Source organism: Ipomoea triloba, chromosome 4, assembly GCF_003576645.1.
Source record: "Ipomoea triloba cultivar NCNSP0323 chromosome 4, ASM357664v1".
NCBI classification, from domain to species: Eukaryota; Viridiplantae; Streptophyta; class Magnoliopsida; order Solanales; family Convolvulaceae; genus Ipomoea; species Ipomoea triloba.
The window spans coordinates 606,202-617,393 of NC_044919.1; the positions used below are offsets into that span (position 1 = coordinate 606,202).

The 11,192-nt window shown below is 34.2% G+C and overlaps 1 protein-coding gene and 1 long non-coding RNA gene across 2 annotated transcripts; one reads left to right on the forward strand and one right to left on the reverse strand.

Annotated features, from left to right (window-relative positions):
* Positions 1–2,112: 2,112 nt before the first annotated feature.
* On the forward strand, positions 2,113–3,277 carry LOC116017649. The gene is made up of 2 exons (XR_004097942.1): positions 2,113–2,297; positions 2,802–3,277. It is a non-coding gene; the product is annotated as an uncharacterized LOC116017649 (long non-coding RNA).
* Positions 3,278–3,655: 378 nt separating this feature from the next.
* Positions 3,656–6,587, reverse strand: LOC116017133 (rop guanine nucleotide exchange factor 3-like). The gene is made up of 8 exons (XM_031257661.1): positions 6,488–6,587; positions 5,802–6,134; positions 5,480–5,596; positions 5,229–5,383; positions 5,074–5,148; positions 4,519–4,824; positions 4,103–4,447; positions 3,656–3,920 (listed from the first exon to the last, which is right to left on the reverse strand). Exons 2-8 carry the CDS (start codon positions 6,097–6,099, stop codon positions 3,801–3,803), a joined length of 1,416 nt encoding a protein of 471 aa, XP_031113521.1. The 5' UTR covers positions 6,100–6,134; positions 6,488–6,587; the 3' UTR covers positions 3,656–3,800.
* Between the last annotated feature and the right edge of the window lie 4,605 nt (positions 6,588–11,192).

The window sequence follows — 11,192 nt, forward strand, 5'->3', positions numbered from 1 at the left end:
GATTTCGTGTTGTTTCTTATTAGAGTTGATGCTATATGGATATTGCGCACCACTAGCAATTTTTTCAACATTGATTATTACAGATAGTGCTAGAGCTTCAATGATTAAAAAAAAATAGTTGGCAGCCTAGGTGCCCCTTGCTGAAAGCAAAAAAGGAATGGTCGATGAGCCCGACTAGCGTCTAGCGTTTTCTGCAATACTAATTTCCTCTCAAATTCAGAAGTTGAGAAAGTTATTTAAAATATTTATTTTTGTAGCAATTGACTATTATGTAGTGTATCTTTGTAAATGATGACACGATGGATGAGAAATGTTGAAACGATAGATTAGAGTGTTCTTAGTGGTTTCACAAAAAAAAGAAAAAGAAAGGAGTATTCTTAGTGGTAGGTTTTTGTGATATTTTGTTTGATTCTTTTCATGTGGTAGAGAGGAGAGAGATGGTTACGGTAAAATTTGAGTATTTTATTTGAGTTACCAAAAAAAAGAAGTAAAAGAAATTAAAAATTAAAAGCGTCGGTACATATTGTGTGCACTGACGTTGCCCAGCGGGTGCACGCATGGGTAATTGGGGTGGTCTAGAGCTAGCGATCACCCCAATTAGTAAATCAAATCGACAAATTTTTTTAGGGCTATTCGTTGTTTCGAGAACCAAAGCGCGAAGTCGAAGCCAAATCGCGAAGTGAAGACCTACGCCCTCCTCCTTTGCTTGTCTGCAACCTCCACCCTCCGCCTTTGTTTCTGCCCTTCGCCCTCCGTCTTGCCTCGCCTCCAGCCGTCGCCTTCGTTGCTCCATCACGGACTGCGGAGTGCCGGTAAGTTTTAGTTTTAGTTTTTTATTTTTTTTTCTTCCTTTCTCCAATTCAACATTACCAATTTCGTTCGACAATTATATTTCATAAATCATAATCCTACATGACCACATTTCAATTAGACAATTAGCAAATTCTCAATTCCTAACCCTATAAAATACGACAATACCGTAATGAAATTTGACAATTCCCAATTCACAATTCGGTAATGTCGTAGATCGCAGACCGCAACTTAACCAATTCTCCAATTCTTCTTGATCACACAAACTCTCAAGTCTCAAGTTCTTCAACTCTCTTAACAGGTAATTAAAATTACGTTATTTTCATAATTTTTGTTTATTGTTTTAAGAATTTGTTTCTTGATTAATTATTTATTCATAGAGCTTCTAAATAAATTCTTTTTTTCCTTAGGATTTTATAACTATGTCTTCTAGAAAATTTATATCTGGGTCTGAGAAGCGTAAAAAGAAAAGAAGAATTGAGCAACTAACTCAATCTAAAAAATGAGCTCTTGAAAAATTCATTACAAAACAAGCTCAAATAGATGAGCAAGTTAGGTAAATTTACCTCTTTATGTCTAGTAAATTCACAATTTAGAGTTTACTCCGTGCACATTCTGAGCAGTGATTGTGGACTTCTCTTGTTATCCAAAAAAAAAAAAAAGTTTACTATATTTGTGATTCAATTTCAATTTGCCATTATGGCGTTCTTATCCTTTCTTGATCATGATAAGGGTAGTGAGGTACCTGAGGTTTATAAGAATTCGGGTCCACTTCGTCATTTGTACCGATAACTTGATAGGTCTGTAATGAATACTCGTTAATAAAATTAAAAATAAATTACATACATTATAATTTATTATCATTAATTTGTTCTCTTTTTTGTTTTTTTTTTAGTCATTGAGTTTGAAAAACGCTCTACTTTTCGTTTAAAATATCCAAATACAGTCAGGTAACATTTTCAAAAAGTACGATATTTTGGATTAAGAATATAATATATAGAGTATATTTTAATGTCAATAATTTTTTGATAAAAATTATCAATAAATAAAAATGAAACAAAACAAAATTTCAAAACAAAAGATGGATATTTATTAACATAGTTAAGCAATCAAAAGTAGAGAGTCCAAGTCCTATACTTTTGACGGAGAGTCCAACTCCTAAGTTACGAGTTTAATTCTTATCAACCTTCTCTTGATAGTTTATAATCATCGGGTCTCCTCACACCACACGTGTATGTAGAATGTGTACAAATACTCTTTTCTGAATCAAAAAATCTAATTTCTTAGCAATCAATCATAGCCAAAGACAATAGCCTGAAGAGTATATGATATGATAAAACATTGTTTTTCCTCATCAGAAGAAATCACGAACCGTCAATCCTCTGAACGGCTGTCTTGAATCAATCCACTTCAATCACATACGGCTTTTGGACTCCACTCCTCCGGAGATTCCCATGAAACATCACAACAATCGAAAAGCAGACAGGGTAAGCCCCACAAGTGATCCTGTGGAGCAGTTGAGTCATGAGGGTCACCACTGCATTTCCCAGATTGTCAAAATCATAAACTCTGTTTTCTTAACATTCTTTTCCAGTAGTATTAAAAGTATTAAAAGGGCTTTCTTCTTCTTCTTCTTTCATTCATTCATGCTTCATCATCTCTTTTCACACAAAGTAAGTTCATTCTTTGATATCTGATCTCTGATTTGCTTATCACAGTTGTTGTGAGTTTTTTTTCTTGAAACCCTTTTCCAGTTCACTCTTCTGGGTTGTCATTCTGAGAAATTTTGGGTTTTTTTGAGTGTTTTGTGGGTTTTCATTTCTGGGTTCCCACTGGTTTGGTTATATATATCTGAATTCTGAAACAATGAAACATCAATGGACATTCTTGTAACTTGGCTGTATCTGTGTCTGAAGTTCTGAACCATTTTCAGACATTATTGTTTGTGAATTGTGCTGTAAAAACACTAACTTTTTGCTTGTTTTTGCCAGGTGAGTTGTCTTCTTTAGAGTAAGAAGGCAAAAGACAGATCTTTAGGAATTTTCTGGGTTGATTTGAGGCTAAAAAAGCAGGAAAAGATGGAGGGTGAAGGGAAGAAAGTGACTGGTAATGGTGGTCCAGGGAAGACTACAGCAAGTGAAGAGGCTGCCTTGAAGAAGTGCTTGGAAGAGAACAAAGGAGATCATGCCAAGTGTAAGCCACTGATTGAAGCATTGAAGTCTGCTGTTGTCACTCCAGAGAAAAGGGTACTGTCTCCACTGAGGTTGAGAATTGGTTCTTTGACTGAGGTTTAAAGCTCACAAATTGTTGTCCTGATTGCAAAGACAAGTTCTGTTGGAACCATTAGCTAATGTAATAGCTATAATATGATTATGGGATGATCAGCCAAGACTCTTATGTGAAACTTGATAATGGGGATTATATTCTTGTTTCTGCAATCTTATGAACATTTGATACACATTGTGCTGTCTTTTTTTCAGCCTCTACATGAGGGTGCACACTGGGTAAACCCTATTTTGTAATTCTAATCGACAAAACCCTATTCCTATTTTGTAATTCTAGTAGACAAATGACCACAAGAAAGTAAACCAGCTTAAGTTGGCCATAGCTGACAACTCAAACCAGAAAGACCACAAGAAAGTAAACCAGTTTAGGTTGGGCATAACTGACAACTCAAACCGCTTCTACTAGGAGTTAAAATTATAATCTTGTGGTTATCAAACTTGACCAATTTGGTTGGGGTTGCCCATATTGAGGTGTCTTGGTATGAGGGATTTGTTGGTTTCATACATGAAAAGCTTAGATAAAATATGGTGGAAAATGGGTGATAAAGGACTAACTGAAATGTGCAGAAATTTGAGTCTCCACCATAGATTATAGATATACAGCTAAGGTTTTGCAAGGGAAAAAATCTCTAATGTTAACAATTCAAAATAATAAAGTATTGGCAAATTACAAATGATGTCTGTCTGTCTGTCTGGCTACTACTACTACTGTTGGTTCTTCATGGTTTTATCTACAAAAAGCACATCTTCAATCCAAGCAACAATGTTGAATGCCAAACCCTCCAACACTCTTGAATAGCTCTCCAGAATTGCCTTCCCAACATCCTGAAAAACCCGAGTTTTTTCAGACCGGCCAGTCTTAATTTGTATATACACAAGTTTTAGACCAAAAAAAAAAACCCATAAACTAGTTGGTAAGCGGGTTGCTAGTGCAACTGCGAGGTTGGAGGATGGGAATACCGAGTGCCATACCGAAAAGTTTTAGACAAAAAAGACAGGATTTTTACCTTATTGCATTGGATCTTGCAAGTGTCCAATGTTGTCTGTGAAAGTTCAGGATACCTTTGCTTCAAAGAAAACAGCAGTGTCTCTGCTCTCTCTGCTAAAACATGGTTTTTGTCGGTTCTATCGGTCTCGTCCATGAGATCTTTAACCATGTCCCAAGAGGATTTTGAATGAGCCAGGCATGCCTTTTTCCTCCATGTATACATGGAAGCCTCAACCTTGTCTGCAAGCTCAAGTGCTTCATGTTCAGAGCTTATGTTGAGGCTGTCAAGAAGATACTCGGGCGAAAATTTCTCTGCTGCATTCATGTATCGATAAATGGACTCTCCCACGCTCGCTTTTCCGCTCTGAAACACAAGTTCCCAGAATAAGTCTCACTCAGACAACCTCAAAAATCATAGGAGAGACAGACAAATACCTTTGGAAGTGAGGCAATGTATGATTCTGGGATTCCCATTTCAGACAGAATGCAATTGTTAATAGCCATTGCTGCCTTGTGAATCTGGTTAGCACAGTTGCATTTGTGCCTCAGATTCTTCCTGGATTTCTCAGACAGCCCGCCAGAAGGAACACAAACAACTGGCAACCACCATTTTTCCTCCTTCCTCTGAGGCTGTGGCTGTGGCTGAATTATCCTCCTAAACGATCCAGATCGTGTTTTCCCTGACGTGCTTCCTTCTTCAGTATACCAAAACTCAGTAGCCTCAAAACTGTCCAAAATCTCCTGCAATTCAATCAACTACATAGTTAGCTCTGATACCATGTTATAATCAAAAATTCGACCAATATCCCTCAACTCGGATATAATGGACCTAAACCAAACCATACTAAAAGACTGAATACAATCAATTAGCCAGTCTAACCCATGACCCTTTTTCTCTTATTTTCAATCTGGGGCTCTTAATACATCTTTTAACTGTTAAAAGTAAAGAAAGAAGAAAATATGGTTTTTAGCAGGGAGTGTTGAGCATACCAGAAGCATGTTGTCTAGTTTTCTCAATGCTGGAAGATTCATATAGATATCAGATCTTGGCCTACTTGTCATCACCTAAAAAGGGCACAAAAATCGCGATGAAAATTTCAACAAAATCATAAAAAAAAAGAGTTTGTAATGAACAAAAGTTTTACCTCAACAGGGCTGCCATTCTGTAAAATCTGTGATGTGGCCACAAATTCTACTATGTAATCACAGACAGATAAAAGGCAGTTCATTTCTCTTATCCACATTGCTTTCTTGTCAGGATGTAGAGGTTCCAGTTTCTGGTGCTGACCAAAAACAGAAGCTGCCAATTTCACCCGAACCGAAAAAACATCAAATGATGAACCAAACATGAGAAAGATTACATTTTTATGTAATATAATGTTGTCTGAGACTTTACCATAAAGATTTGTTATGGAGTTTGAGATTGTCACTGCTGTGGATACCCCTTTCCCACTTCCTGACATGTCTTCTCCCAACAACAGCTTTGAAAACTTCTCCTTCATCATTTCAAGCTCTGCAGGGTTTTCAGTACCATAAAAAAAAACAATAAACACTTCAGACATAACCCCAAGTACCTTGTGGTCTGATGGCATACTGTTGCTTTCTATAAGGTTCCAGGTTTGAGCCTCGTCCCAATCAGGATTAGTATAATTGGTTAACAGATACTATGAATAAAAAAACATGATCAACAACAAAAACCTTGTACAATGTACACTCACCTAAATCAACTGTCTCAGGATCATCATCATCTGCAACATTCTTGTGATGTTTCATTCCCAGCCTCGAAAGGGCAAGACGAGTCGGGGATTTCAGGAGGGCACAGCTCACAGGAGAACCCAAACCTCTCTCGGAGCTGCAATTCTCATCCGTCGAGGCCTCTGAATTCGTTCTGCAAAACGCGAAAGAATCCCCACTCCCTGCTGTTTTTGTGGGGGACTGATCACTTTCATCTACAGAATAAGGTGAGGCCTGAAATCCCAGACCATAACTCTCTTCAGAAGTGGACACACTATCCATTTATCCTTCCCCTCTCTGCAAATTCTTGGCAAAATCTGCAGAAAAACAACCATGAAAATGCAAGTATGCAACAGCCACTTTCAAGAAAGGCTAAATCACAGTTTTCAAAATCTGCAGCCCGGGAACAAATACTGAACTAAATTGCAGAATCAGAGATAAAGGGAAAGAACAAAAAAACAAAAACAAGATTTTTCCCAACAAAAAGTAAAAGAGGATTCTCATGTGTCACTGTTTTTGTCTCTTTTACTTTGAACATCTGCAGCAAAGCAGTCTTCAACTCCTCAAGCATGAAGGGAAAAATAAACGGAATTTAAATGCTTCAAGCCAACCGTTATTATCCAAAAGCAACGGTAAACAAAACCCAAAAAAAAAAAAAAACTTTAATTACCCTTTTAATATAGCAAGATTTGAATTGGAACACGGTTTGAAACAAAGTCTCAGCTTCTGAACACTTTTTCCTGCAAAAAGAATGGCCTTTTCTTGATCATGAAGCTTATGATGTTTTCTCTTTTCTTGGACGACAAAACCTGGGATTAATTAGTGTGTTACTCGAAGTGGTTGTTACCTAACGTTGATGACAAACAAGAATCACGATTGGGAGGACATGCAATAAGTACCCATAAAACATTTATCATCAATTATGTAAAGAATAATATAATGATCGTGCTGTGCTTGGGTCAACGACCCAACGATAATAACAAGTTTATTTTTTAATGGGGCAGAAAAAAAGTTTCTTAAAATAAAAAGATTGTCTTACAGTTCTGATTTGTATAAATTTATATATGGTAAAAATTTGTGTTAATTTTTGGATATGATTGAGTAACGGGTGGGATATTATTATTAGTTTTATTTGATTTTCAAAATCGTTTCATGTCAAAGTACTACAAATTTTGTCTATAAAGTCTCCACACTGCAGGTCAATAGGATAGTGGAATCATAAATTACAATAACTTAACAACAAATTAGATGGGAGGACTGTATTTGGTGCCCACTACATTGAGTGAAACTCCCATATTATGGTTGACAGACTCGATCTTGTATCTTGTCCACATTCTATTACTCAGAAACCTTTTGGGTAGCCTATGCCGAATTAATTAGATGATAGTTTTGAAGTCAGTCTTGAAATGTGCCTCAACTAACTTTCATATCTTCAAATGCTTGTACACTAATTTTTATTTTTTGCAAATTTTGTGTCTCAACTTGTTTATACGTGTCTAAATATTTGTATATTAGTACAGTGTCATATTTTTACAATTGCTAACTTATAAACTTATTTTAATTAAGTTGATTACTAGGTGGATCGGACTATGTCGGAAGAATATATATAGTATAGCCCTAGAGACATGAACCTAAGTGTTTGTCAAAACATTATTAATTAATAATTAAATTGTCAAAGGGTCTGTGATCTGACCCACCACAACCTAACCATAAATAAATAAAAATAAAATAAATAAATAAATAAATAAATAAAAAGGCAAAAGGTGGTAAGACAAAATGGTGACTGATATGGGAGGGAAGTGAGCTCAAATTTCGGGAATCGCATAATCTTTTTCTTTTTATTTATTTATATTATTTCCTTTTCCGATCCTAATCAAGGACCACAAAAAATTGGGTTATTTTCAGTATAAAAAGAGATATATATGATATCGTAACTGAGAATATATAATATCACAAAAAGATTAGAATCACATATTTATGGGTTTAATTTGAAATAAAAACGCATAATATTGCTTGACATAATGTTGTAATTTAAAAATAATAAGATTGTAATGTATTCATTTCCTTTTATGAAATTATGTTATAAAATTAAATCTTATGAGATATATGGTGGTTTGGGTTGTCGGGCGTTGTAAGAAGAAGCATGTGAGTTGTGAACTAAGTATTAGGCAATATATAATTAATTTTGCTTGTCCTTCTTATTTTATTTTATTTTAGTTATAAATTCTTGTGTTGAATTTAATCACAACATCCATAATAAAATGGTCAAACAATAACGTAATATTTTAAGAATACTAAGAGGGGAATGAATCTTTCTAACGTGAGAACCATAATCTCTCTATGTACATTTATATGTATATTTTATGTATAATGGAAACTTTATGGACTTATAATAATAATAATAATAATAATAATAATAATAATAATGCCTCATGTAAGTTTAAAATGTTGTAATTAAAAATGCTGAGCAACAATTTAAATGCATATCATTTCGTACAAGTATGAATAGTTGTTAGGGTAACCTCAACCAAATTAGTCGAGAAATTAACTTGGTAATCATAAAGTTTCAAGTACGTGTGACTTTTCGTGAAAATTATTTATTAATCTTCTTAATTTGAATCGGTTATAAGGCTTTCACCTAAAGTACATTTTTGAGTAGCGGTGCTACTATTGAGTAGTATAGTTTTGCCACCATTGCAATTGGAAAAAACTAATCAATTTGCGATATACAAATTGCTTGATTCCACTTTCGTCTTGCACCAGCTCCGTCACCTTCGTTTCCATTATGCTCTGGGAAAAGGAAAAAAAAAATCTAATTAAAATTAACATTTGTAATGATGAAATATAATGTTGCACATAAACATGTCTCTATTGTAATGGTATAATATAAATTCTGCATTTGCATGAGTTCTGTTGTCATTTAGTTGTAAACTTTGAAATTTTTAGCATAAGATGGCACATAATAAATGATTATTTTGTGGTACAAATACATGTGAGGTTCATTTATGATTACATAAGGAAACCTAAGCATGAGTTCTATATATATATTGTCATTTAGTCATGAAAACGTACTATCGATTTTGTATGTATTAATATATCTTTACCTTTAAATTTAAAACTCAACAAACAAAAGATGGCCCAGTGAAATTCACCCAACCCCTCAATAGATATATATGCAATATAATGAGAAAACTGAAGGCAATATTTTTATTACCTTTGGGGTGAATTGGAACCCAACATTTAGGTGCCCCTTATATCTGTCATCTTCAAGAACCAAATTGTAGGGCACTGGCTTCATCTCTACATATCCACTTTCATTCCCCTCCACAATTATCCCCTTCAAATATATTCTGAAATAATAATAATAATAATAAGCCTTTATTTCTAATAATAATAAAAATAAAGTTTAAAAAAAAGAGTAGAAATTTATTTTAAATGTTTTTTTTTTTACATTGTCTGGCCCACAAAAACATCTGTAAAAACCTCCTCATGCATGAGTTTTAATTTTAAATAGTAATGTTTCTCCAAGTCTGTGTCTGGTAATTCAAATGTAAATTTCTCATTCCAGCAAATCTCTTTTGGTTTCCCTGCACTCATCATTTTTTTAAACATTATTATAGTAATATTAAAATTAAATTAATTCAAAGAAAAAAATTAATTTTAATGAGAAAATATATAGAAATTCACCTCTGGAGGTTTTGCTTCTATATATCTGAGATCCACATTCAACAGTGACATAATAGTTTCTTTTCCCTGCAAATAATTTCAATGAAAAGAAAATTAAAATATAAACTAATTAACAAAATTTTTATATTGAGACCAAAATAGTACAGTTGATAAGTTGGTTGATAAAGCTACTGAGCATAATGGAGGAGTAAGGTCATGATGATCGAGTAGGTTGGATATGATTCTCATACTAAAAAATCTCGAGTTTAATTCTTGCCAATACTCTCTCGGTGGTATATATTTTTTATTCAAATAATAAAAAAGAGTTGACTTGTGAAAAGAACATATAGGATTTTACCAATTTTGTGGCCAATGCCATGAGCATTAGCAAGGATTACTTCTAGGATACCACCCTTCATGTCATATCATTAAGTAAAAAAGCATTGATTCAATAACGCTTCCAAAGGCTTTTAGGTAGCATGCATGTAATAATGATGTGAATTTGTATGAACATTAGTGTATATATAACATATATACACATGGATGGTAAGCAATCAATAATGAAAACCTACACATAATGAAACGTTACTATTTGTAATAAATCTCATTCTCAATGTATCTCCAAACCGAACATTGCATGTAGTCAAAAATTATAAATTCTTTTTTGAAAATAATAATGATAATAAACGTTTCAAAAAGTTGAAATTTGATTCTTAATTATTGTTCCATAGATGAAGGAAGGGTATTAAGATAAACCCTAATAAATATTCATTTTTAGTATGTTGTATTTTTATTTTTTTTTAGTACTACTGAACCCTGTTACAATGCAATAGGTATAGGATGTGTTAACTGAAAGTACACAGAATTTTTGTATCAGCGTTCACAATGTAATATGAACCATTGTCCATGGTATAACAATGGGCAAATTATACCATGCACCACGTACCTAAACGACGTCGTTTTGAGCATTGTAAACTAATCGTCCGTTTTTTTGGAAATCACGTTTCCCGTTTCGCCCGGTCTCTGTATTTATGTTAATATTCTGTGTATTCTAGGCAACTATTCTGTGTATTCTACGCAACCGTTACGTGTATTCATGTTAGTAACACATGTTGTGATGTGTTTGTGCATTCGAATGTTTATGAGGATGAGTTCTGTGTATTTTGTGTCAATATTCTGTGTATTCATGTTATTAACACAGGCTGTGATGTGTTTGTGCATTCGAATGTTAGGAGGATGAGTTCTGTGTATTTTGTGTCAATATTCTGTGTATTCTGGGCAAACATTCTGTGTATTCTAGGCAAACATTCTGTGTATTCTATATAATGATTATGTGTATTATAGATAATGAATTCCCTGGAGTCATTCGCGTCCACTAACATCTATGTATTTTATGTTAATATTCTGTGTATTTTGGGCAAACATTCTGTGTATTCTAGGCAAACGTTCTGTGTATTATAGATAATGATATGTGTATTATAGATAATGAATTCTCTGGAGTCATTCGCGTCCGCGTCCACTAACACCAAAACGACGTCGTTTTACGTTAGTGGTGCACATTGCTATGTGCACCGTGGTGCAGGGTATAACGATTGATAACAATGGGATGCATAGTATATGGGCCTTAAGGAAATAGTTGGGCCATAACGGAGTAATTGGAGCCGAAAACAAGGTTATAGAGACCCAATTGTATATCTCGTGTCTAACAC

Excerpts from the sequence above, each read along its gene's own strand:
- LOC116017133 (XM_031257661.1), bottom strand. The coding sequence starts at position 6,099 with ATGGATAGTGTGTCCACTTCTGAAGAGAGTTATGGTCTGGGATTTCAG. Across the intron at positions 5,597-5,801 it reads TCCTGAGACAGTTGATTTAG|AGCTTGAAATGATGAAGGAG; the intron begins GTGAGTGTACAT and ends AAAACCCTGCAG. Across the intron at positions 4,448-4,518 it reads ACATTGCCTCACTTCCAAAG|AGCGGAAAAGCGAGCGTGGG; the intron begins GTATTTGTCTGT and ends CTTGTGTTTCAG.